We start from the raw sequence: 25,902 nt of genomic DNA on the forward strand, positions 1-25,902 counted from the left end.
TTCCAGTTAGGATTTCCAGTTGCCCAACTGGTTTCAATTGGTTTCAACTGGAAATTGTTAAATTCCAGTTAAAACCAATTGAAACCAGTTGAAACCAATTGAAACCAATTGAAACCAGTTGGAAATCCAACTGGTTTCAATTGGATTTTGGTCCTGGGAAGTATGATGGAAAGATCGATTTCTATAATGGGGAGTGGAAGCCCATCGATACAATCAATGTCGAAGGCATCTCATCCCCAGTCATTGTAGGATTCATAGATGACCATCAGGTGATTGTCAGGGAGAGACTGTGGGGTTCCTTCACTGCAGATCACACCTGCATATTCGATTTGCCAACTCGATCCAAACAGAATGGTTAAGGAAAAAATACATTATTAATTTGGTCATTCTCTCTGCTGAAACATGATAAGATATGGTACGTCTGTGGTAAATACATCGAAGGGTGTCGAGAAAAAAAATCCAGGTTCCATTGGTGTAGGCCTATACGACAGGCAGTGGAAGCACATCAATGACGTCACAATACCAAGAAACACGACAGACGATGAAGTCTGGGTGAGTGTTGCAGCTTCTCATGATGGAATGGTCATTGCTGCCGAGGCGGGTCAGTCTCAGATCTACATCATCATCAACCCAGCTGATGGTAAGATCATCAATACCATTACTTGTAAAGAAGCGATAAGAATGTATGGAACCCTCACATCGTCGCTCGACCCTCACCACTTGATCGCAGGGTGATCATCATAGATAGAGATGGTGGCCATAGGGAAATCCTCAATGATGATTTCATCTTGAATGTGTGTGTTTATCATCTGACTGACGCCCTCTACGTCGTGACAGTAAACGAACATAAGACGTGTATGATTGATCAGCTGATGGGTGAGGGTGATGTGAACAAGAGAAGAGTAGCATCATTCCCTTTGTTAACTAGAATGAGTGGGCTATACCAAGTGTATGATTACCTTGCTAGGTCTCTTATGATGATGACGTCATCAGGGTTACATAATAGGTTTGTGTATCATTTAAGAAAATGTTACGATACTTTGTATGAGAACTTTATATGTAACTTGCATGTTTGTAAAATTGATCACAAATCGGCCTTTGGCTGCGATGATCTTTTAATAAACATCTATCTATCTATCAGTTAAGGTTAACTATTTGTAAGACGGGTCCCTGGTGTTGATGTGCAGCACTTGGAGTGCTAACAGCAGCATGTGACTCGCTACATTTGATAAACCTCTGTTTTGAACCATCGACTGGTCAAGTGATGGATTGCAGCCAATCATTTCATTGGGATCTATGTCACGATTTTATGACGTCACTTAAACTACTTCGGGTGAATTTACTGGGTAAACAGACAAGCACAAACAAACAAAGTTTCATAACACACTTTTCTCTTATTTTTGAAAAAAAATTATATTATATCAGTATATTAAATGTTCAAGTTTCTCTTTAGTCAGTGCAAGATATATCGATTTGTTCTGAACTTCTTATACACAATATCGTATACATGTATATCATATGCCTTGATACAAATGTATCCAATTACTCATTTCACATAGAATTGACATTATCCAGACTCATCAGGCATGTCAAGGGGGCAAGTTGCCGAAATATTTGCAATTACACGTCATCTCTCCAAGCCAAACGCAGCTCTTTTGTATCATATAGGCTCTGGAAATATTACATAAAAAGATGTGTTTAAAATATGACGAAAATAATGTGCAGTGTACAAAATATAACAATAAAATGTCAAGTTAATTAGTATGAATTGTCATGAATATAAATCTTATTTCTAGTAACAACATTTAAAAAGTCTAAGTAAATAATACGACCAGCGTAAACTACAGTTAGATTGGAACCTATATCCAAATACCATGACAATATTGTTTTATACAACATCGCACAACAGTGAAGTAATAAAAATGTCCATTCAGCTCGACGAAAATAATATCCCTTTAGATTCTCAAATTACGGCTTCCGAATGGTGTATTCATGAATCCTTCACCACGTTCATGATCGCTTGCTCGGGGGAGCGTTTCATGAAAGGACTTTGATTTTTTTTATGTGACAAAATTATCCGACAGTTACTATGGAAGTATAAAAGCAATGCCTCTTAGCCAATCCAAAAATAATGAAATTAGTCAGATCTGACAACTTGTCGGACATAAATGCTAACACTCTCCTGGAAGACAGAAGATACAGTCAATGGCGGAGTGATGACGATTCTTCGACATTCTGCCTGACGGCGAAGGATATTTTGTTCTTCAATAAATAGGGGAAATCCCAAAGACAAAAGAGTCAAAAGATAATTGTGCTTTGCAAATATCGGATAAGGTTACGCGTTGGCAACTTCATACAACGAGTCCGTCGTTCCCGCTGTCCCATCCGGTGTCATATAAAACCCTTCTTGCTCGGCGTTGTTCTTTAGGTAAGGGACGTAACCACCGCTCGCAGCCATCTGATCCTTGCTCACACCCGGAGGCGGGGGCGCCATTCCGTCGGGCATATCGTAGAGGGTCGGCGATGGTGATATGTTTCCGTTCGCGGCCCCCGCGTCGAAGGACGGATTTTCGTACGACTGTTCTCCCGAGCCTCCGGCCTGGTTCAGGTTTAGTTCGGTGTAAGGTGGAGGCGGGTCTTTTTTGAAAGCGTCCAGGTCCATATAGAGAGGGTCGTCGTTCGGATGACCGCCGGGGAGTGGAGGGGGTTCCTCGGCGCACTTGGGTAGCGCCGGTCGCGCCCTGTAGTCATTAGACTGCCCTCCACGGTGTCCCTGCGCCAAACTCCTACGAAACAAAGCAATAGAAGATAAATAGATAAATAAATGGAATGAAAAAATAATAAAAGCACAGCAAAGTATGATTTCTGATTAATTGAAATAAATAAATGATTAGATTTCCGCATTACTGGGGAAGGTGACGATTGCCCTAAAGTAGTGAGGAAAAGTTAAAAGGATGAGGAAGAAAAGTGAAAAAGATAAAACAAAAGTATTGGAAAGAGAGCTCTGAATCATACAACTTGTTATCATTCCTGTTATTCAATTGAGAAAATATATGTTCTCGCTGTCAGATCGTCTTGCCATAACACCCCCCCCCCCTCCCCCATCCATTAGAAAATATGGTGCCATCCCTGCTGTTTAACCATGTATTAGGTTAAATTGTAGGAGTGTATGAGCCAATTTATGATTTTTTTAAAATCAAATCGGAAAGAAAGTCAAAGGCTAATTCGGGAAGAGCAAATAGCAATAATTATGAACAAAAAGAAGGGTTAGGCCTATATTTTATGGAGTTTAAGGTGGAATGTTCATCGAGAAGAAGGAAGTTCCATTAACAGTGTGATAACATATCCAAATCTTGTTATAACGTTTAACTGGTATCAGACTTTCAAGGATTTCAGAAGATATTTCGAAATAACCGTACATTCTGCCAAGCCATCTTTACCTGTTTTCCTTGGACCTTCTGAAGCATAAGACTCCGACAATGACTGCGATGATGATAACAACCACGAGGATTACAGCTCCGACTACAGCGGGGATGACGGCGCTTCTTTCTTGCCCTCCTATGTCAGGTTGGGTAACTGGAGGTGCTACTGTCGTCACTATAATATAGAAGAACAAAATAATCTTGGTCATTTAAAAACATTGAAGATTAAAGATTGAAAGTGAGTGATCATGCATAGATAAATTTAAGCACAACATTCGCATTCTGTTTATTTTCTGCATCTGGCAGTACTTTCGGCCTTAGTATTAACTGTACATTTTAATAAGCTTTTAAGTCAAAAGTTTCCGCCGAAATTAGTAGTTCATTAGAAAATAATAGTTGCATTTTTTGATCTTCTGTGAAAATTACAATGACAATATTACTATGTTTTACCAAAAACTAACTGCATATAAAGCCCCCAAGGCACAGTCGCCATTCTAATCAGTCGTTTTAGTTTAGTACCACATTTTGTGATACGTGCGTAATTTGAAGACTACGACGCAGAAAATAAAAGTGGTCAGAGAACGTAACCTTGTTATATGCCTCGATGCGGCTTGTTCTTGAAGCAATGCGTGTGAATACTGAACTAACACAAAAGTAAACATATAGCTTTCCACTTTCTGTATTATTGATTGAAGAATTTTGCATGATGACGAAGTAATCATCTGAAAATTTTGAACTGAAGGGTAAAGAAAAAAACCTTATTTCAAATTCTTACCAACTTCAAAGATTTGCGATGAGACGATTCCCTGCATGCCGAGCATGACGCCCTCACCGACGACCTCAGACAAGGGATTGTCTACGAAGCGATCAACACGATAAACAGCATTCTTAACCCAGTCTGACCAATAGATGAAGTCACCATGGATGGTGACGCCATAGGGTTGGGACGGGGATGGAAGGGTAGCTATGGTGGATCTTTCAAGGGTTACCAGGTTGTACTGCTCAATCTTGCTCTGATCCGGATGGTTAGAGTCGCACCAGTAAAGGATTCGCTCTGTTGAGGATTATAGTGTTAGAAAAGAACAAAGAATATTAGAGTATTTATACATTGGCATGGCTAAATATCTTCAATTGTGTGTGTGTATGTGTGTGTTTTGGGGGGTATGTATCCTTTGGATACCCAACCCGTATCGAATGGGATAGAATCTTTCTTCTGACATCACAGAATTATTAAACATGAATACAAAATCTTTCATAAAAGGAAAAAATAACGCTTCAGAAATTTCTTATCCTTGGATAATCACGCTTTCAACTTATCTCGATTTTTTTTGCTTTTGATTTTAGAATAGACCTGTCAATAAAGAGTTTGTTTTAAGCGTGTCTGGCTTTATAATGAGAGGGTGAATTTTTCAGCGAGTGAAAGACATCGGCTTTCTCCCTTAACGCGGTTATGAGCAAAACCTTAAAGAGTCCCAATTTTCTTGTTTTGGGTCCGAGTTTAGGGACATTTTCAGCGTTATGCTTGTTTGATCTTACGCTTTCTTTTTATTGGGATGGACATGCCCTTTAAAAGAGCGAAAAAGAAGAGAAAGGTGCTGATAAAGTTGCTTACCCGTAGGGTCGATGGTGATTCCATTTGGAAAGTTGAGGTTCTCCGTGATAAGGATTTCCCGCCTTGTGCCTGAACTTGATGCCTTCTCGATCTTAGGAGCACTGCCCCAATCCGTCCAATAGAGGTCGCTGTAAGTCATGAAAGGAATATATATATATATATTTCATTAGTGTAATAGGTAACACACCTTCAAATAGTGCCTTCAAAGACACGTGTGTTAAATAGCAGTTTACACGATCATATAAAAGAAGATTTTGTTTGGGGGTGATATTTACTACCTGTAGCTCCGAAATTATGTATATCTGAGGTTATGTTGAATGGCTCATTTTGTAAATATCTGACGAGATCTCTATCAACACCTGAAACAATAAATAGCCCAAATTCTTCCGCCAATCAAATAGTTCCAAGAGCTACGTAATATTTCTTCCCCATTCGGACAATAGCAAAGAATAATAAAATTAGTGTTACAAGATGGCGAAACATGTGCATAGGCATACATTTTAGTCAACCAGCTACTAGTACATCAATTGCGAGTCTTGGAAATTAGTTGGGTCGAATTAATATTTTGCATTCTTGTTTTAATTTGGCCTGTGACACCTTTATGGTGCAGTGAACTTCGAGATCAATGTCATCTAAATCTCAGAAAAATGGCGGCGTAACAAGAATTGATCCAACCGTTTTCTTTCGTTCGACTGAAGGACCGACACTGAGCCTAACATGGACATTTTGTACATATCAATGACGTCATGATTATATTGCGGGCAAACCCATGTAGGCCTTATAGAGTACCGAAGCAATGACATCAGTTGCCATGGTGTCGTGGCGGTCTGGTTCTAAACAAATGAACCCGGCGAATGAAAGCGTGTGTTTCTCATAGGAGAAAATAGCTGCTATCGGAATTTGATCGCTTGTACCCTGTTTTTCAGACGAGCCAAAGTCATACAAATGTGTACAGACGATCGTCAGCTGCGACTCTGTTTAGAACCAGGCCGCCATGACACCATGACGACTGACGTCACACTTCGGTACTATATTGTATGCGTCTGCGACCAAATTGTATGGTTCATAACAAATTCACAACTATCATTAAAAATCCTTCCATTGTAACAAAATCATACTTATCCTTTGACGATTACTTTTTTTATTTACAATGTTTTTCTACTGTCTTTGAAAAGTTATGAATAAAATAACTTGAAAAGCAAGTGACTCGTATAGTTTCTGAATACTTTATACTCCCGTGGTGAGTTGATACCAGTTAATATTAACTGTGTTTTTTAATGGGATTCATAAGATAGAAAACAGATCACACACGCACCCTTACACAAACACACCCTCACACGCATTAAAAGGAAATAGATTCGAATTCATGTGTATTCTTTGTAAAATATAATTCGTTTCTCTTTCATTCACTATCGCTGTCCCCTGTAGACCCTCCTCCCACCCCCACCCCTCTCTCTCTCTCTCTCTCACTCATACACACACACACCCTCACACACAAACACACAATTTTTTGTTTCTATCCATCCTCCCTTCTTGATCATGTAAATCGCTGACTATGTTCCCTGCCTCTCTCGCCATCTATCCCATTCTCTTCCAGTCCTTTCTCGAGTGTGTGTGAGGGTGTGTATGTCTTGTTCATCTTCCTGCATTTCTCCCCCTCTCATTCTTTTCCTGTTTAGGGGGCTATTTTCGTCTTCAAGTATAAAAATAACGATAAATTCTCAGCTTTATTCATTTAAACCTGGTTGTTTCGAAAATGATATGGTATAAAAACTGGTATTTGTAGGAGCACTTTTCGAATGTTTTTCTGGTTTTAATGTTTTGGTGTACGACTTCATTAAAGCAATGACGTTTTTTTTTTCTCATTTTCTTTTGTTGAAAAATAGATTTTTACTGCATTTCCCTTACAAATTTATAATTTTCTTGTTTCATGATAAGTGGTAAACTTAAATTCTAACGTAATTCTTGTTGGCCAATGCCCATATCTATATAATTTAGAAAAAAATATTTCTAAACATGGGGAGTGAGAGTGAGCGATGGTGAGAGAGGTATATAGGGCGATAGAGAGAGTGTAGTAGGGAGGAGGATGTACACATATACAAATCCATTTAACGATTAATCATGCTAATTGTGGTGTGTTTGTTTCTGTCACTATATTATGCCTGATGCACTCCATTGAGTATGTGTTATTATCTCGTTATTTTCCTTCCACTAATAATCATATCAGTATTTACTCTTTTTGTTCATTTTATTCGATTTTGGCTCCTCATTATATCAACGAGAAGATATTCCATTTACAATATGTATTATGACCGTATTAAATAAAATGTATAATCCATACATACCGGTACTACCAGCGTTTATTATATTGCAAACAATAAACAGCAAAAGGAGGATAGTGATGACAATGTGATGATGATGATGACGATGATGATGATGATGATTGATGATAATGATGATGATGATGGTGGTGATGACGAAGATGATGATGATGATGACGATGATGATGATGATGATGACGATGATGATGATGATGATTGATGATAATGATGATGATGATGGTGGTGATGACGAAGATGATGATGATGATGATAATAATAATAATGATGATGATGATGATGACAATGATGATAATGATGATGTCGGTGGTTGTGGTGGTGGTGATGCCGATATATAAGAATAATGGTAACAGCAATATAAAATTGTAATGAAAATAATATTGATAATTGTTATCATGAAGATAAATATAATCGTAGGAAGAAGGATGGTTATGACAGTATACATATAATTATGATGAACATACGCCTAACAATAATAATCACAAAAATCATTAAAATATAATGACAATCAACAATAAACTTACAACCATAACAATAATAATAATACGATGAGACCTATTCAGTGATCACTGATAACCAAATGATGACCCGGGTTTTGAGGGCGATATACCACACTTGATCAACAGACCATTTCATTCCTCTAACTTATTCACATTCCACCGATGTCACTGTGCATTGTGCAAGACACGTGTTTTATTATCATGACGTCATACGATAAGAAACCAATAACAAATGAGTCATCGTATTACGTTTAACTCGTGAATAAGATCAATTTATAAGAATAGCACAGAGAATAGATAAATAGTATCGAGCCGGGCAGAAGGGAAAATGGGAAAAAGAAGAAATATGATATTTTGGATACACAAATCTAATTTTGTGATAGATTTTGACGTACTATTAATTTACAATATATTATTTCACCCTTTTGCTTTCAATTTTCCATTTTTGTCCCTTTTTTTTAAATTTTTTCTTGGGCGGTGACACAGTTGGGGTCCATGCCCTCGCATCCCAATTTAGATACAGCGAATGGGTGTTCTACATCTGTATCAAATTCATCCATATACCTGGCTTCATTCCATATTCAGTATCTATTGATATTCAATAAACATAAAAACAGATGGTGTGAAAATAGTGATTACAAAATATGTATTCACGTTTGGATTGTACTTGGGAATGGTGAATTTGAATAACCATGCATTTTTATCCCAGTGTTCAATTACAGTAAGGTAGTCGACGGTCTGGTAAAACTTGAAAAATGATTAAAACATAACATAAATCCTTTGCAATTTGCTACGATCCAGAACACCCATCCGCTTAATGGATTTATTCTTGAAACATTGTCAGATTGTTAAACACTTTTGTTCTAGAAATGGCACTTCTCATTATAGCTTATTAAATGTAAAGACTTTGATCAAGCTTATTTACATAGATCTAACGCAAAATTAGTTAATTTATGACTGAAAATAAATTGGAAAAATGTGATAACCAATGATGAATGATGATAAAGCATAATTAGATAAAACGCAACCCAAAACAAGTTAATCAATGACAAAGAATTGATGAGCGACTTATTAATCAATTTCGATCAAGCTTGATAAGATAATGCTTCAACATTAATTAACTAGTGAGCGAGGATTATTGTTCAGACGTGGTAAAGTTGGTTGTGTTCTTTGGGTAGACCTTATCATCCTGGTGGATGTCCTTCTCTTGAACACCCCTGTCACTGAACAATCTACCTCCCCTCTCTGCGTTGGTGCCTCAAGCCGACCTACACCCGGTTCATAGTTCGCCGACATCCAATCGGTCGCGGTGAACGTGTACCCGTCGAGGGCGTCGATTTCCGAATCGTCCGTCGTCAACTTCCGCATCTCAGCCCGGATGTCTTTGAGGTGCTCGGTCACGGTGTCCTTGACAGTGAGGATGTCAACGGTGTTACCCGTCTTTAGGAGTTCATCAGCGTAGCTTTCAAGTTTCTCTGCCCTGCCGCGGATTCGTCGGATCCCAGATAGGACAGTTGCGACCTTGCGACTCGATGCTTTCTCGATGTCGAGGATACGCGCTGTGAGATCGACACGCTTCGCCTCGATCTTGGCGTAAAGAGAGGCTATCTCATTTTGAGCCGAGTCGTTGATTTTCCCTTTCAGTTCTTGAGCTTTGTCTGCGCTCTTCTGTAGACGTTGCTTGTAGGAGTTCGCCACACGATCAAAGTGATTGGTGTCGATTTTGCTTAGCAACTGCTTCAGTTCACCTGTCAATTTGCCCTCGACTTCGACAATGCTCACACACTCGTGTTCGTTGTGTTTACTTGGGTGTTCTTCTACGGCACACTCAGGACAGACCGCTCGGTTGCAAGAGCGACAGAACTTGGTGAGGGGTGAACTGTGCTTCTCGCATTTTATCTCCAATATTCCAACCTCACCGACAGGTTCTCCCTCATCGACGGTTGCGCCGTTCTGGAAATCTAGGACTCTTATAATCCGATGACTCCTTGTCATCTTCAGAAGCTCATGAGCATTAACACAGGCGTCACATATGAGTAGCTCACAGTCGACACAGTAGGACTTGGCCAAGCAGATGGCTCCGAGTTCTTTGCAGGAGCCACACTGGCAGCCGCTATCTTGAATCTTGGTCTCGATCCTGTTCCGAACCTTCGCCTCGCTGACTCTCCTGGTCGCCTTCAGGTTAGGCAACAAGGAATCGATCCCTCTAGGTACGCTGGTGACCTCACGGCAGAGTGGACAAGAGACCTTCAGGTTACGGACGCAATGTTCCAGGCAACGAGTACAAAAGGAATGAAAGCACTTAAGATATTTGGCATTGGTGAGTTTGTCCATGCACACGGCGCAGTTCATGCCATCCTTCTCTTTCTCTGAAGCTTCAGCCATCTTAAACCTTTGACCACTGATATATTATGTTATTCACATGTGCTTTGTTAGGGACCATTAGGTTCCAGTAGGTAACGGGCTAAAGAGTTAAAGCTTATTTTCATGAAGCAATGGCAAAAGTTCGATTCACTTCATCATGACGATTTCCCTTGAAATTGTTCAACCTTTACGAAAAGTCTGTTTTTTTCTGTCTGTCAGATTCCAGCAAAGATTTCAACGGCTCACGACTTGATTGTCTTTGTAACAAGATGTACATAAATATATCGATAAGCAACTAAATACGATGACAACATGTCATCTCACGAAAATAGGATCACGACCTCTGTGGATCACACGATTGACAACTAAATGCAACTTCTTTAACCATCTATAATCAAGACCTGATCATGTTAGTTATACATGAAGATGGTAAATGTTTCAATAATTCCAATCCATTAATCATCATAGAGAACTTAATTTCTAGTTGCCGTTTGTCGAATCATTTTTCCTGTTGAATAAAACGTCTCTCCTTCAAACCACATGAAATATATATATTTTTCAATCTAAGAAACCCAGTAGACTGGTAGCGTATACAGGCCGAATTTTTCAAGTTGTGACACGTACAAAATATCAGAAAGCGTCAAAACACTGAAAACAATGCAAATGGTATATGCAGAGGGTTCCACACATTCCAATTGAAAAAAATAGATTTTCTACCATTGTCACACCCATTCAGATCAAGTCTGTATTATTTCACGTGTTCATAATTAACAATTACTAAATCAATAACCAGTGTTTTGTTTTTCCTTGTTTTTATTCAGCATTTCATTCCGCCTACCATATGTGTACCTATCAATCAAGGCCGATTTGTTTACGACTGGTTTAGTCTTGGTGCAAGCTATACCATACGGTGAGAATTTCCCGTTATTTTATTTGATTCTTTATTAAATTTCAAGGAAAAAATTATCCAATATATCAGAAAATATTTATTAAGCCCCTGATTACAATGAGAAAATATGGTTTAGCATATCATTTCTTTTACATTTGATAATCTTTACGTGCTTAGATTTATCGATCTTGATATGTCTGAAATGGATTTATAATAAACAATTCTTTTACATTCATTTTCCATTTCAGTTCAATAAACAGTGAAAATGGAATCAGCCGAATATGTTTATTAATAATGATAGGCTTCTCAAATGGAGAATACTTCAAAAACAAATCTGAAATGCAAACATGATTATTCACTTTTGAATACTGTCTCATTCTGCGGTTGGATGCAATTGGATTCACTTCACCGATTTCTTTCCAAATAGGGGAAATACAGTTTCAATCAAAATAAGGTCATGGATACATATTTACTCGTGTTATCGTTCTCACTCTGCTGATATTGTTCGTCTTTTGTGCAAAATTATATTCTATAAGATTTGCGTAACTGAAATGCTTGCTCCTGCTCAAAATCTTCTCATTAAAGTAAATCATTATTAAAGAATGACGAGCCCCTATTGACTCCGGGACCCTACTAATGAAAGTTTAACGTTTTAATAATGTGCCATTTCAGACTGAATAATGATAGTTGATATAACTATTAAAATTGCTTATTTGGTATCAATCAGTCGATATGTTTGTCACGTATAGCGTTGGTGATCGAGTTAAATTTTATTTAAGTCCGGGGTTCGATCCCCGGCCGCGGCACCTATGCCCGTGAGCAAGGCATTTAATCTACAATGCTCTTTTATCCTGCTTTCAAATAAATGGAAATGCTATATGCATTATTGGTAACTTGGTGTGCACTTGTTTGTTAAAAAAATTAATGAATGACTCTAAAGCAGGATTCTGAAGTCAGGTTTAAATTGACTGGTCTAAACTTGCGGTTGACTATGGATAGCCAATTGTGATAGGTATCCCTCACATTACAGGTTCAATCAATCAGCTAATGTGACACTCAAATAATTCATAACTGACTAGGAATGATTACTGAAATAGTCCTCTTCATTATTAAAATGTGAGGAAAAGAGTCAGGTATGGATATGAAATCTGTCATTAAAATGCAATTTTGAAATTGTTGGCTTCCCATAATTTTAGCACAGAGTTAGACCATGGACCTTCTAGTATGTCCTTAGTTGGACGATGGCCTAAGTTAAACCGGAATACGGGCATACGTGATAAGAAACATGAAAGGATGACGACATTGATGGTGGTGGTTGTGATGGTGGTAGTGATGGTAGTGGTTGTGATGGTAGTGATGGTGGTAGTGATGGTGGTGGTGGCGGTAGTGGTGGTGGTGGTAGTAGTGGTGGTAGTGATAGTAGTGATGGTGGTGGTGGTGGTAGTGGTCGAGGTGATGGTGGTAGTGGCTGTTGTTGTGGTGGTGGTGGTGGTAGTGATGGTGGTGGTGGTGGTGAGGGTGGTGGTAGTGATGGTGGTAGTGATGGTGGTTGATGATGAGGAGGATGATATATGATGACAATATGAGTAAAAACACTTTGTCTGTGATTAGCCTCTCTCTTCCACTTCTCTCTTTACCCCCACCCTTTCTTTTACCCCCCCCCCCCTTCTCTCTATCTCTCTCTCTATCTCGGTATGCATCTTTCTATAATTCAGCTACCAGGAGCCAGTTGGCGCCTTATGAATATTGAGATCAATTATAATCGACACTGATGTTAATTTGACTACCCGCCCTTTCACAAGGTTAAAAAAATCGTAATTTGAATGATGATTCAAGTGAAAAGTACGGCTAATGACGATTTTTTTTTTTAGCACGTGTGAAACCAAACGCAAATCACGAACGCTAATCACAATCACGAATTCAAAATACTCCGGAGGTGAATTCCAGTGAAATTTCACTCGGTACGGTACGAATTTTACGTGTGAAAGGTTTGACCTCCAAGACGTCTTTTGGGGACTTACGTGTCATTTCAAGTACTTCCGTAGATAATACAATTGCCATGCACTCATCGTATCGACGCAGTGCTTTGATTGACAAGTCACCAAAGGACGCATACCACCTCCGCTCAGGAATTCGAATTCAAATAAGTTTTCGAGTGAGCGTGTGAAAGGTCCGATGATTCTAAAGACGAATTGCAATCATCAATACAATGATGATTCAAGATTCACGTGTGAAAAGGCCATACATCACATCCATTTCATCTGTACCAAACCATTAATATAACCACAATGTAATGTGCCACTTACCCAGTTTGGATATCCACTGTTATTCCTCGAGGCTCGTTCAAGGAATTTTGAATGATAATCTGTCTCCCGCTCCCGTCCAAATTGGCAACTTCAATGACGTCACGATCCTCATCTGTCCAATAGATGCGTCTCCGTGCGGTGTCGATAGCAATACCAACATGGACTGAGGAGGGATGGGTTAGCAGTTAGAAAATAAATAGTTCAGATCAATACTTTAAGGCTTTAAACGTCGTGTCCACCTAAACAAAAAGTTGATTTGAATTAATTTAGAAAATAAAGGGAGTATAAAAGTTATGACATTTTCAAATTTCAGCTCCTTTTTAAAAGCGGTAACGCCGGCAAAGTGGCAAGTACATCAAAACAAAAAATTGATTTGAGCAAGTGGGAATCAACGAAAATACAAAAATGTGTAACACTGAAAATTTCATCAAAATTAGATGTAAAATTACAAAGTCTTGACATTTCAAAAGACAATTATTAGCACAGCGCAATGCCCCCCCCCCCCCTCCAATAATGAACTTCCCTTACCATTATTATCAAACACTATTGTCTGTTTAAAGCTACCGTCAATCGCTGCCTTGGTGATACTCCCATAAGTTAGATCCGTCCAATAGACGTGTTTGAGCACGGGGTCATAGGTCATAGCGATCGGGTACTCGAGATCGTCTAAGGGCAATGCCTTGACGCTGTCATCAACGGGGTTGCCCAATCCCGTATCACCGTCGGGGGCGTCCATTACGATGGGCACCTGAAATATTTTCTTCTGGGCGCTGTCGGCCACTAGCACGAAGTCGTCTTCGTAAGGAGCTTTACGAAGAAAAGGAAACAAAGATTTTATTTATTTTTTTTTCTAGTTTTAATGAATTCTTTATATAAAAAAACGCAATTGATTTTTTTTCAAGTTTTGAAAGTGACTGAATCGCGGATGCGTTTGATCGTTGATAAATAAATGTAGGCCTAGGCCATATTTGCTGAGGCGCAAGTACTTTTACGAATCATTGCTTAATTAGTGTTCTACAGTCAGTAGACTACTTTATTTTTTTTATTTTCATGATTCACTTTAACTCGTAAAACAGTTCCCAAGGAATCTCCTGAAGAATAAAAACTCTCACACAATCGAAACACACATCCGTAGTTTTCCGTACTATCAACCAATCAAACCTTTACTTTCGAATTGCTTTGGCTCCAGTTTTTTGCCCTGATTGCCTAATAGCCAGAGTTGTGCTTTTGGATATAACTTCTGATTGGTCGAAGCTTAAGAACCGTGCCGCCCCCTTTGACTTACTCGATTCACACGCCACGCCATTGAGCGTAAAACCAGACGAACAACCGCATGAGGATTCTGCGTTAGCAAGTGGAAAGCAGAGTTCTTGGCAGCCGCCATTGTTTGTGCTGCATGGACCTGTCGTGAAGAAGAAAATAAAACAATATGATTCAACAAAAATTTATTTATTGCACATAATTCGGCCTATCAAAAAAGAAACAATCTGCTCTAGCATAGATCTGCGATATCCGAGTTCCTGATTGGCTAGCGTTTGATACGATGCTTATAATTCTTTCTGCATCCGGGTCCCAGTTTCTTTACAAACAATCACTTACTCGATATGACTGGTTGCGTGTCTTCGTCGTCTGCAGTAATGCCGAGTGCGAACGTATTGTGGTCGATGATCTCGAAGTCGACGGCCTGGTTGGCATCGCTCACATTACTAATAGTCGTGATATGACCACCTGCCTGTCCTGATGTCCAGCTCGTCACAAAAAGATGGTCCTACAAAAAAAATGTGTTTTAACAAAGCCTGTAAAATTATTATCTCGGTCTGTACTGACTGGGAAACACGAATATTCAATTCATATGCATTTTTAGTACAATCTGAATGGTTGTTTCGCTCTTTCGACATAAAGGTATACTTTCGTCCAAATGGATGGAAAGGATTACCCTAATTATTATATATAACGAAATTTTAGATAGTAATGATCAGATAATTTCTTGTTCAGAAATCATTTGGTCGGAATAAAGAGGAATGCAACAGGTATTGAGCTCGGCCCGAAGATTAGTGAGTATTAGGTATGCGTGTATTTCCAACATAGATATCAAGTGATGATACTGCTACAGACCTTATGGAGTGATGTCATCGCAACGCCATCTAAGAGGTAAGTGCCACTGCCTTGCGTGCAGTGCATACGGAATTGCAGTGCATTGGTAATCTGCAGCGGGCGCATCTCTGACAACTCAGTTTACATATATGCCTATATCCTCTAAAGGAGGGCGCTATGAGATTATGACGTCACATTATAAGGTCTATTAGGAATATCTTAATCTTTGTAGCATTTAATCACTACTACGCCATTTTGTATATGCACAATAACTTTTTGAAAATAGGTCCCTTTGGGCTGTTGCAAACAAGTAACTTTGCCATCCGAATGGGACCACCATGATAACAATGCTCAACAGCCAGGTTATATCCAAATCAAGGATTTCATGTTAGTTGATGACAAATTTACCATAATAGTAGCTTTTAATGCAGAGGGCACCTCGTCTCTTATTTTTGCTCGTTTAGTTACATATTTTGGAACACTCGGAAAAGCAACTTTAAACACCCTTTCTTGTCGATTTCAACATCGTTCGCCTTGAAGTGAATAACGAAACATAACGGAACAATCGACTCCTAGCATGCCTAGACAGGGGATTCTTTGCTTTGATCAGTTTAATGTATCATGTGTGAATATGCGTTTCATACCCTCACGAGAACCATGTCAAAGAAATCACCCCCATACTGATAATGGACCAGCTGTCTATTTCCGCCGTCAAAATCCACCGAGGCGATGTTATCGCTTCCACGGTCTGCGAAATAGATACTGAAAAACAAAAACATAATATAAAAATCTAATTTGAATAGAGCAAGAAATGGCATGAATAAAACATATACATAGGTGATATCAATCACTATGGCAACAAGGGAAAAAGTTATACCGAAGTAAATAAACAATCAAGGAGATAATGTTACAAACACTTCAAATCTCACAACCTCCCCTTCTTTTCCAATTAACATGAAACCTACAAAAACGCGAAATTCCCATTCGATTATTATTTATTTGTGCATGGTCACCCCCCCCCCTCCCTCCCTCCCTCCTTCGGCTAACCCTAAATTAACCTACAACTTAAAATTCAACTTCAATCTTAAAGATCGTGGCGGGTACAAATCTTAGCTATCGATAACTTAAGAAAGTGAAAATGTTATTACAGCATCAATTACTCACATGCTATTGTCGAAGTCGATGGCGAGTCCGTTGGGGAATTGAATGTTCGCGTCGACAATCGTCGTCCGATCCATTCCATCGAGGTTAGCCCTTTCCAGGCTCGGTAATCCACCATAATCAGCCCAGAACATTAATCTGTTTCACAAAAGAAATGTATGGTGTGACATGAAAACAAAAAATCATTACCATCCATTAATTTGTATACGAAAAGCAACTTAATATTGTTGATATTTCCATTTCAAATGCATTTTTTTTTACAGAATGGCATCATCGATTCCCTAACATACATCGGCTTGTATCATCACATCGGGTTAACGCATCGGGAAGGGCGTTCGCGTATACCCGACCCTTTGACCCGACCATTCGAGAAAAGGGGCCCCCTAAATTTTCGCAACGTCGGGTCCAGTTTACCCGACGATTTGAAAACAAAATACAGCAAATTATCGAATGGTCAAGAATGGGTTTCCCTAGGAAATCCATATTTAGAGTGTGAAAGCGGTTTGTATGTATTTATTTTATCTGCCAACTACACGCTCCACGTGATTCCGCTTGATATTCAACAGTTCGCGCGCACCACTCCCCTCCCCTCGGGACACTTTCCAACAGAAAAATGAATCGGGACCAAAGCCTACTCGGCCTTCCAGACCCCATTTCTTTCTTCCTATCACTCTTTAGAGACAAAGGGATCATGATCATCTTTTAAACTTGTATTATAATAAGGGTTGTTTTGCTTATTTTCGTTTGCTCTGCCTACATGCCAGAAACTGAGTGCCCCCTCCCTTTTATGAAATCATTTCTGGTGTATAGGCCTACCGATACCACTCACTTACCCTCTTTCTGGATGCAGTGCAATGCTCCTCGGTTTGCCCACATCATCTTGGATGAGGACCGCCCTCATACTACCATCATACCTCGAAACAGCGATCTGACGAAACGATTGGTCGGCTGTGTAAAGATTCTTGGCTACCCAGTCAACTGCCATATCTGTAGGGTGGAATAGGGGTGGTAAGATGGTAATAATGCATTACTTGCCTAAATTATTGCAATATCATGATTATGGTACGAGCAAGGGGATGAAGCAACTATGCGTAGAAATTTAATTAAATGTCTAATAACTTGAGCATTGTGCACATCCTGAAATAAAATAAATATTCGTGCGAAAGAGCGAAGCGAACGAGTTCCAGAAAACTGTGGTAGTCAAAAGCTTCATTTCTGATGTATTTATCTCGAGTGTTTAACATAAAGATTCATATTTCTCTTGATATCCACATATTTTCTTTCTGCACCCTTTCCCTTAAGTGCTGCCCCGAGGTTACCTTTAACCTTCACGAATTCTGCAAGCTCTTGACCATATCATGCCTGTAAAAACGTATAGTTTTAGAACTATACCATGAATACAGGGGCCGGAAGCGGGGGGCTGGGGGTGTTTCAGCCCTCCACTTTTTTCCAAAACCGTGTACAAAAACGTAAAAATGACCATAGGACTGTGATTTTTTGCATGGTCAGCCCCCCCCCCCCACACACTTTGAAAACCGTTCCGCGGCCCCTGTCTCAGATGAATCAAGCGAAAAATCTAAGTCACTACTCTTTACAAATTATTTTACCTTTGATGCCTATCAAGTTTAAATTTGATGTAGTCTGTAGTCTCCTTCGAATGATGGTGGTGGGGGGGGGGGGGGCAAAATCCCCTAAATGTATGTTTTTTCTTTATTTCTTCCCTTTTTCTCTCTGTTACAATGTTACGCCATCCCCCCCCCCCCCAAAAAAAAAAAAATACCGGCCGCCCATCCACCACAGATACTCCACTGTGTATAGCTTACCTTCTACACTGCCGAACCCATAAAGTATCCTGTCCCCTTTACCATTGGGTAATGTCTCCGTGTTATAAGACCTGATCTCGAGGGTACTGATGTCTGAATAAAAAAGAATGTTCTCATTTCTATCTGCTGCCACTGCAACACCGTAATTGAGACTCGTTATGAAGCAATCTGTGGAGAGGAAAACCGCACCCTGAGATGTTAGTACATTCACGATTGGATAATATTTAGTATGTTTCATCAGTTATATAGAGAAAAAAAGAATATGTACAGAACTTAAAGGACAAGTCTACCCCTGATAAAAGTTGATTTGAATAAAAGGAGAAAAATCCAACAAGCACTGAAAATTGTATCAAAATCGGATGTAAAATAAGAAAGTTATGGCATTTCAAAGTTTCGCTTACTTTCACAAAACAGTTATATGCACATCCTGGCTGGTATGCAAATGAGGAGACTATGACGTCATCCACTCACTATTTCTTTTGTATTTTATTATATGAAATATGAAGTATCCTAATTTCCCCCCTCATTGTTCTGTGAAACAAAGTTTAATTCCTACCTGGACCCTGAGCATGTGGTATTTCCATTGTTTTAACATTTTATGATTCAGTCACGTTAGTCATTATTGTCAAATCTGTAAAAATTGAAATATTGTATAATTCAAACAATAAAAAACTAAAGAAATAGTGAGTGATGGACATAATCGACTCCTTCATTTGCATGTCACCGAGTTGTGCATATAACTGTTTTGTGAAAGTAAGCAAAACTTTAAAATGCCATAACTTTCTTATTTTACATCCGATTTTGATGAAAATTTCAGTGTTATGCTTGTTGGATTTTTCTCCTTTTATTCAAAACAACATTTTTCTGGGGTGGACTTGACCTTTTAGAATTCTATCTTATGCAGGGCTGTACAAAGTACAAACTGAGGACTCGGTATTTTGTGTGGGGGGGTGAGTGTGTGTGTTCTTTTGTATAAAAATATGAACAAGGGAACTTGTATAGAACATGATAAAAAATGAACTAAAAAGAACTGAATATATATATCTCGTAAATTTTCAAGAATAAGCTCTACTTGTATTATTTTTTTTCCTTACGTGATGAGAAATGGAAATCCTTTGATAATTGAAGCATATATTGCATGTCATCAAATATGAACAAAGATGTGTGTAAATTGTATTGTGCATTTGGAGCCAAGATTTTCTTATATACTTACTTTGATTGACCAAGCTGCCGATCGCCGTTTCGTTGAATTCGAAAGAGCATATCTGGTTCACCCGAGCCTCGTAAATAAGCCCATCTGTGAAAATAAAAGAAAAAAATGAGAGGATATCTGGATCATGACATAATCTTATGACGTATAATAGTTAAATTATTTTAAAGAGTCACATAAAACAATCAATATCGTAGATTAGTAAATCAATCAAACAAGCATTTAAGCAAACAATTTATCCATCAATCAACTAAACAATTATGCCAACCAATAAATCTGTTAATCAATTAACCAATGAATCATATAGTCAATCGGGCAGTTCTTTAGGAGATATATGTATATATACAACGGAGTTATATGGATTCGAGACCTCCACGACAGCATCATGACTCAACTGCATGGGGTACATGATATTGTGTCCCCATTCGTAAATTGATCAAATGCATAAATTAATGTTATAAAAAAATAATTGATATTTGCTATGTTTCGATATTTTATTTGGGAATATATAAAATGTATTCCCACTATGACGCAGAAGAAATGCGGGGTATTCCATTTAACACAAGAACAGGCACCCAGTCATGCCTACAGTGTGTAGATGTAGCTTACCAACAGGTAATGGCCCAAATTTTTCCCTTATTGGTTAAGAAAAAAGAACAACCGTTTCCTGTATACTAATACTAAACGATGAATTTCCGAAGATTAGTCAACCCCACCCCCCCCCCCTTCCACCATTTAAAATACATTCAGTAGGGTCGAGATATACCAAGGAGTTTAACATTCCAAGCAGGTTCCGTCAGGCACTTCAAAGACTTCATTGAACGTCAGGAGAAAAGCAATTTACCTCTTTGTACATGCATGCTCATTACTCCCATCCATGCTATCTTGGCAGTGAGTCACTGACCGTCTTTTTCTTCCGTAATATTACGTTTTATTTGTTTATCTATTCATTTGTTTATCAATTAGTTTATTCATTTATTCATTCGTTCGTCATTCATTCACTCATTCATTCAACAAATAATTCTTATTTTGATAAAATGAATGCCAGTGTTTTGTTTGTCTGTTTTTCTTAATTGTCCACGTCATATTAATAATAATGATAAGCAATACAAATGTTTCTAAGCGCTGCATACTATTACCTCGGCTTTAGCACGGCTACCCTGATCGGGCGCATCGAGCATTCAAGGAATTCCTTCCTACTGGGTACCCATTTACTACACCTTGGTCGAGGGTGGCAAATGTAGATAAATGCCTTGCCAAAGGGCGCTAGTGCTGCGGTGGGATTTGAACCCCGGATCTTGTGGTTCAAAGTCCGAAGACTTATCCACTGAGCTACTTATTCTCTGAGTACCTTTTAATGGTCATTGAAGTAACCTCTCCCCATCTGACCATTGTGTTCATACGGTGGTAATTATTTCCTGGTCTATTGTCACAATTATAGCAAGGAGATCGTTATTGTACGAGCTCCAAATAGAAGCCCGTTCTTTCGTTAAAAAGAGGCGTTTTTAATATTTGCCATTTGGATTTGTTGGGAAATGGGGAAAAGGAAAGGCGATGTTTATGAGAGCCCAATATTTATTTATTTGTTTGTTTGTTTTCTTTTTTATACAGCATGGTGCCTGTTCAGTTATGTAAAACTGCTTTTCAAAGGCGCCCTGCAGTTTAACAAATAACTCAACATCATAGCAATTCAATGTATGTAACATATAACTATTATTAACTACTATTATTATTATTATTGTTATTACTATTTATTTATTATTATTATCATTATTATTATTATTACTATTATTATCACCATTATCATTAATATAGTATCTCAATGATTAGTAATCAATTCTATTACTAAAATTATATTTTGGATGTGTTACGTAGAATTTAGAAAAATCGACTTATCATTTGGTGAACTATAAAAACAAAGTTAATTACTGATATTTTAGTCCTATTTGACCATTTTCTAGTCACACTAAACGAGATCACAGTCAATTTTGACAGGTAAATTTGATGGAAAATGGTATGACTAGACGGGGTCTTCCCACGAGGCCGAGGACACACGTACAGATGAGTGCATGGGCTATTAGACCCAACAATGTTTCACGACGAAGGAAAAAAAAGGAGAAAACACATAAAAGGGTAGCGGAAAAGGGTTGGAATATGATATCACTTTGTGAATAGTATGTCCAAATCTTTCAACAAATAATATTTTTGTATTACAAAAATTGTTGATTGTTGCTCGCTTGGTTCACTCTATTGCAGCTTTACAGACATAACAAAAATGTTATATGCCATTTATCGGGCCCCTTTAAATTATTACGCTACTGGCCGATGATTCTGTTTGTCTACGTCATAAAGTTAGGCCCTTTTATTTTCTGCTTAGCCTAATCATAATTATAAACCTTGCTTTCAGTTTCAAAACATATTCCGAAGGTGCACAATTTATATTTTCATACGTGGTTAAAATGAGTACACTGCAAACAAAAAATCCAGTGTTGATTTACCACCAGCTCGGAATCTATATAATATGTCCACGCCAGAGAAGTGTTAAACAACACCAGTTTGGTTTTGGTCTAACACCAGATAGGTGTTTATACAACACCAATTAGTATTCGGTTTGATTCCAAACTGGTGTTGTTTCAATACTCCTCTGGTGTGGACATACCAGGCTGGTGTTAAATTAACACCGGTGTTTTTGCAGCGTGTTTATTTCTGTTGACATTGAAGATAACGCTAAGCGGGGAATATTTTAATATGTCTAAAGACAAACGTTCGTACACTCGGCTAGTGGACCCTCCCCAATGACGAGACATATCATTTACAATAAAATGAGAATTAACCAGACATAATTATCATTCTCATCCAGCTTGACGAGTAATGTGGTTATTTTAACCACTTTGATTGCGAGTGCACAGAGTGAATTATATTTAATCCAGCGGTCAATTTCATATTTAAAAAGAATATCATGTAAGTTGATGTGTTAGAAAGAAGTCGATAAGGTGAACATGATGGCAATGAATAAATGAATTAATTTTAAAAATGTTAATCATTGCTGAGAAGGTGAAGAATTGAAAAGGTGGTATGCGAAAGAAGGGAAGAATACATGCATTATTGACGATAACTTCAAATTTAAAAGACATATTGGCACTCGATTTCCAGCTCCTAAACTGAATGACACTGTACATTTTGTCCAATGACATGTTTATAGGGAACATTATGAACTTAGAATTGCAGAATTCAGACGAAACAAAAATTTCGCGACTGAGAAAAAAACAGAGCTCGTTCCCTCCATCAATATAATTTTGGTTCTTAATTTGTCATATGTGAGAGAATAATAATATACCCAGTCACACACTGAAACCGACTCCAAACCGACCGATGGTATGTCATTGGAAATAACGTAATATGTTTGCTCGGTCTGGATAGGTTTTGTTGATGGGACTGAAGTATAACATTTCGTCACACATGAAGCAGACTGTTACTCACAATCATGATTCATGTTGTAGACATGAGAAACCACTTACCAGATCGAAACGCATTGAAAACAAGAATCATCATGATTATCATCCGCCGGGCCCCCATCCCCCTTCCTCTTTTCATTTCCAGTTTTTCCAAAGGGTAGAGTTCGTTCACACCGAGTTGCTTCGAACGTGCAGCCAGCGATCTTGAGCCCCGTCTTGAGTCACTTGATGTAAACGCAATTATATACTACAATAAAATAATATTTCCCATTCAAAACAAACGCATGGATGCTATACGTATATGCTTTTTTGAAGATATTCTAATGATTATCCGTTTCCAAGGCAATGCGAACGAAAATGAGAATGATAAAGGGAGGAAAATAACTTCCGGAAATCCGTTCGTATTCTTTAATTTGATGTCATGTAGTACTGCTTTTTTCCAATCTGAAGATGGAATTCTAAGGCATTGTTGTATATGTTGCTATATCCTGCTTGAGGTAGCTGTCGCCCTGATACTGATGTTTATAAAAGTTATTATACGAAACACTGAGGAGAAATATATATCATGAGGTATTGTAGGTCCACTGGTCCAGCAATAACATAAACGGGGTTATATCCGAGTCTCCTTTCGGGATGTCGACAAACTCATTAAAGTTTCAAAATGAATAGTCTAAAGTATCTTGGTTTCCAATTTCTAGGTCAATAATAACTATTTTCCATGGCGACTCACGATGAAAATTTTTACAAGTTAAAACGACTTCCACTTTCACTCAAAACAGAATTTATGGCCGGTGATTTCTTAACGACTTAGAGAGTAAAATCCCAAAGTGATTGATTCTACTTTTTTGGCGATATACTTCAACATGAATCATACACTATCAGTTCCTTGAGACCGGTTATTTCTGCTTCTTCATCTGTGATTGTGACGTAGTGATTGAAACCATTGTGACGTAGAGAGATAGAATGTATTTCCTCCTCCGAAGACCCTTGTCAGATAAAGTTTGATGATACGGTTTTCCACAACCTTCCTTGGTAAATAGTCTTCCTGAAACCTACATACGCATAATGAGCAGAATAAAAGAACACTTCTCCGCCGAATGAGTCCAAGAAAAATAATAAAGAAAATTTTGAACCCGGAAATAAAGTCTGGGGCAGTACAAAAAGATACTTTGTATGATAATTACGTAATAATAGGCTCATCACGTCATTTGAATGAGACTTGGTCGAAGGAGATCAGTGATGCGACGAAGCTGCGGTGATGAGCATTTTGCACTGAACACGGCCCCAACGACCGACAGTCCTTGGCTATTGAAAAGGAACAAAAGATAATTTCAGTGAGCTTATTTTGCATTGAGGACACCATACACCATCTGCTAAATCGCTGATCCTGTGATTTTCGTATTTGGGCATCACAATCGTGTTGTTATTAACAGGTGAGTGCCTGAGTGGTTTTACAGATTGGACTTAATATTCTTTTTTATTTCTTTTTTTTTAATTCTTTAGTACTCTACGGTTTCATTTTTTTTTTTTTTTTGGGGGGGGGGGGAGGGGGGGCAGCGATACAAACATAAAGACGTACTGGAAGAGTAAAGAACTATTCACATTGAAATAAACCTTTTTTTTTAAGAAGAAAGTCGCTGTTTGTGTAATTTATTTCATCTAATATCCAACTGGTCTGACACTAATAGACTTGATGAACTGTGTATTAATGAACCAAATTCATTTCACAAACATTAGAAGAATTGAAACTAAATGATAGCAATAAACCAAGTGGTGGTTGATATCATCTAAATCACCATCAACCGAAGCCTTTATTCGTCTGCAACTTAAGAAAGGCAATAACAGCTAGATCCATGCCTGTTTTTACTTGCACCATGACTTTTGGCACATTCACTTTCCCCTTGTGACACACACTTCACCAGGTTCTGCAAGAAGAAGAAGAAAAAAAAATTTTTTTCATTTTTTAGTTTACACGAGTTGATGTGTCAAATATTTTAAGAGTAGATAGCGCCATCTTTCGCGCAATTCCATTAATTCTTGGAGGAAAGAGCACAGTTAAAAGAGGGGAAATGGAAAGGAAGGAGAAAGAGAAAGCGAGCAAGAGGGGGGGGGGGGTAAGAGACAAACAGAGAGAGAGAGAGGGGGGGATGAGCAAACCCGACGACACACAATGGGATATGGAAGGAGAGAGAGAGGGGGGTTTAAATGCTTAGACCCTATTGCAGTGGGGATCGGGAAGGGGCTTCAAATCTCATACAAAGTTCTTTTTTTTCTTTATTCATGTTTTAATCATGGTGAATTATATAGTTATCGCAATTGTCATAATCGCCGTTTGAATCACCATATCATCGACTGCAAAATGGTCACCAACCTCATCATGCTCATGAGAAAAGTGATGACGAAATTACGAAATTATGTTGGATCACAAACTTACGCTCTCTAATCACCGCTTTAAGAATGTTTTACTCTGCAATGAAGACCTCTACTCCAAACAATACAATAAATGGATAGATGGGTAATTTAATATATATATATATATATATAATATATATATGATTTATAAAAGTCAATATATTTCATTTTCCTTCACTTTCCAACCAGTGAATTAAGAAAAGTTGAATTTACAGTTAGTGCAGATACATGGCATGTTGGGGGTTTTTTTGCATTCGTTCTTGATGGGGTGACAACCCGGATCACTATGTCGCAAAGAAACGAATTGATTAATAA

The 25,902-nt window shown here is 38.3% G+C and overlaps 2 protein-coding genes across 2 annotated transcripts; both read right to left on the bottom strand.

Annotated features, from left to right (window-relative positions):
* Window positions 1-1,397: 1,397 nt before the first annotated feature.
* Window positions 1,398-24,449, bottom strand: LOC129274814 (low-density lipoprotein receptor-related protein 6-like). Its single transcript, XM_064108197.1, has 14 exons — window positions 23,239-24,449; window positions 19,724-19,807; window positions 18,511-18,678; window positions 17,521-17,674; window positions 16,691-16,825; window positions 16,171-16,288; window positions 15,032-15,200; window positions 14,718-14,834; window positions 13,961-14,239; window positions 13,433-13,595; window positions 5,035-5,162; window positions 4,198-4,476; window positions 3,441-3,597; window positions 1,398-2,786 (listed from the first exon to the last, which is right to left on the bottom strand). The coding sequence occupies exons 1-14, from the start codon at window positions 23,312-23,314 to the stop codon at window positions 2,336-2,338; spliced, it is 2,478 nt and encodes an 825-aa protein (XP_063964267.1). The 5' UTR covers window positions 23,315-24,449; the 3' UTR covers window positions 1,398-2,335.
* On the bottom strand, window positions 6,918-12,018 carry LOC129274815 (E3 ubiquitin-protein ligase TRIM56-like). Its single transcript, XM_054911560.2, has one exon. The coding sequence runs from the start codon at window positions 10,256-10,258 to the stop codon at window positions 8,987-8,989; it is 1,272 nt and encodes a 423-aa protein (XP_054767535.2). The 5' UTR covers window positions 10,259-12,018; the 3' UTR covers window positions 6,918-8,986.
* Window positions 24,450-25,902: the final 1,453 nt, after the last annotated feature.

This window comes from Lytechinus pictus, chromosome 13 (genome assembly GCF_037042905.1).
Source record: "Lytechinus pictus isolate F3 Inbred chromosome 13, Lp3.0, whole genome shotgun sequence".
NCBI classification, from domain to species: domain Eukaryota; kingdom Metazoa; phylum Echinodermata; class Echinoidea; order Temnopleuroida; family Toxopneustidae; genus Lytechinus; species Lytechinus pictus.

Excerpts from the sequence above, each read along its gene's own strand:
- LOC129274815 (XM_054911560.2), bottom strand. The coding sequence starts at position 10,258 with ATGGCTGAAGCTTCAGAGAAAGAGAAGGATGGCATGAACTGCGCCGTG.
- LOC129274814 (XM_064108197.1), bottom strand. The coding sequence starts at position 23,314 with ATGAAAAGAGGAAGGGGGATGGGGGCCCGGCGGATGATAATCATGATG. Across the intron at positions 13,596-13,960 it reads AATAGTGTTTGATAATAATG|TCCATGTTGGTATTGCTATC; the intron begins GTAAGGGAAGTT and ends ATCCCTCCTCAG. Across the intron at positions 5,163-13,432 it reads ACAGTGGATATCCAAACTGG|CGACCTCTATTGGACGGATT; the intron begins GTAAGTGGCACA and ends CATGACTTACAG.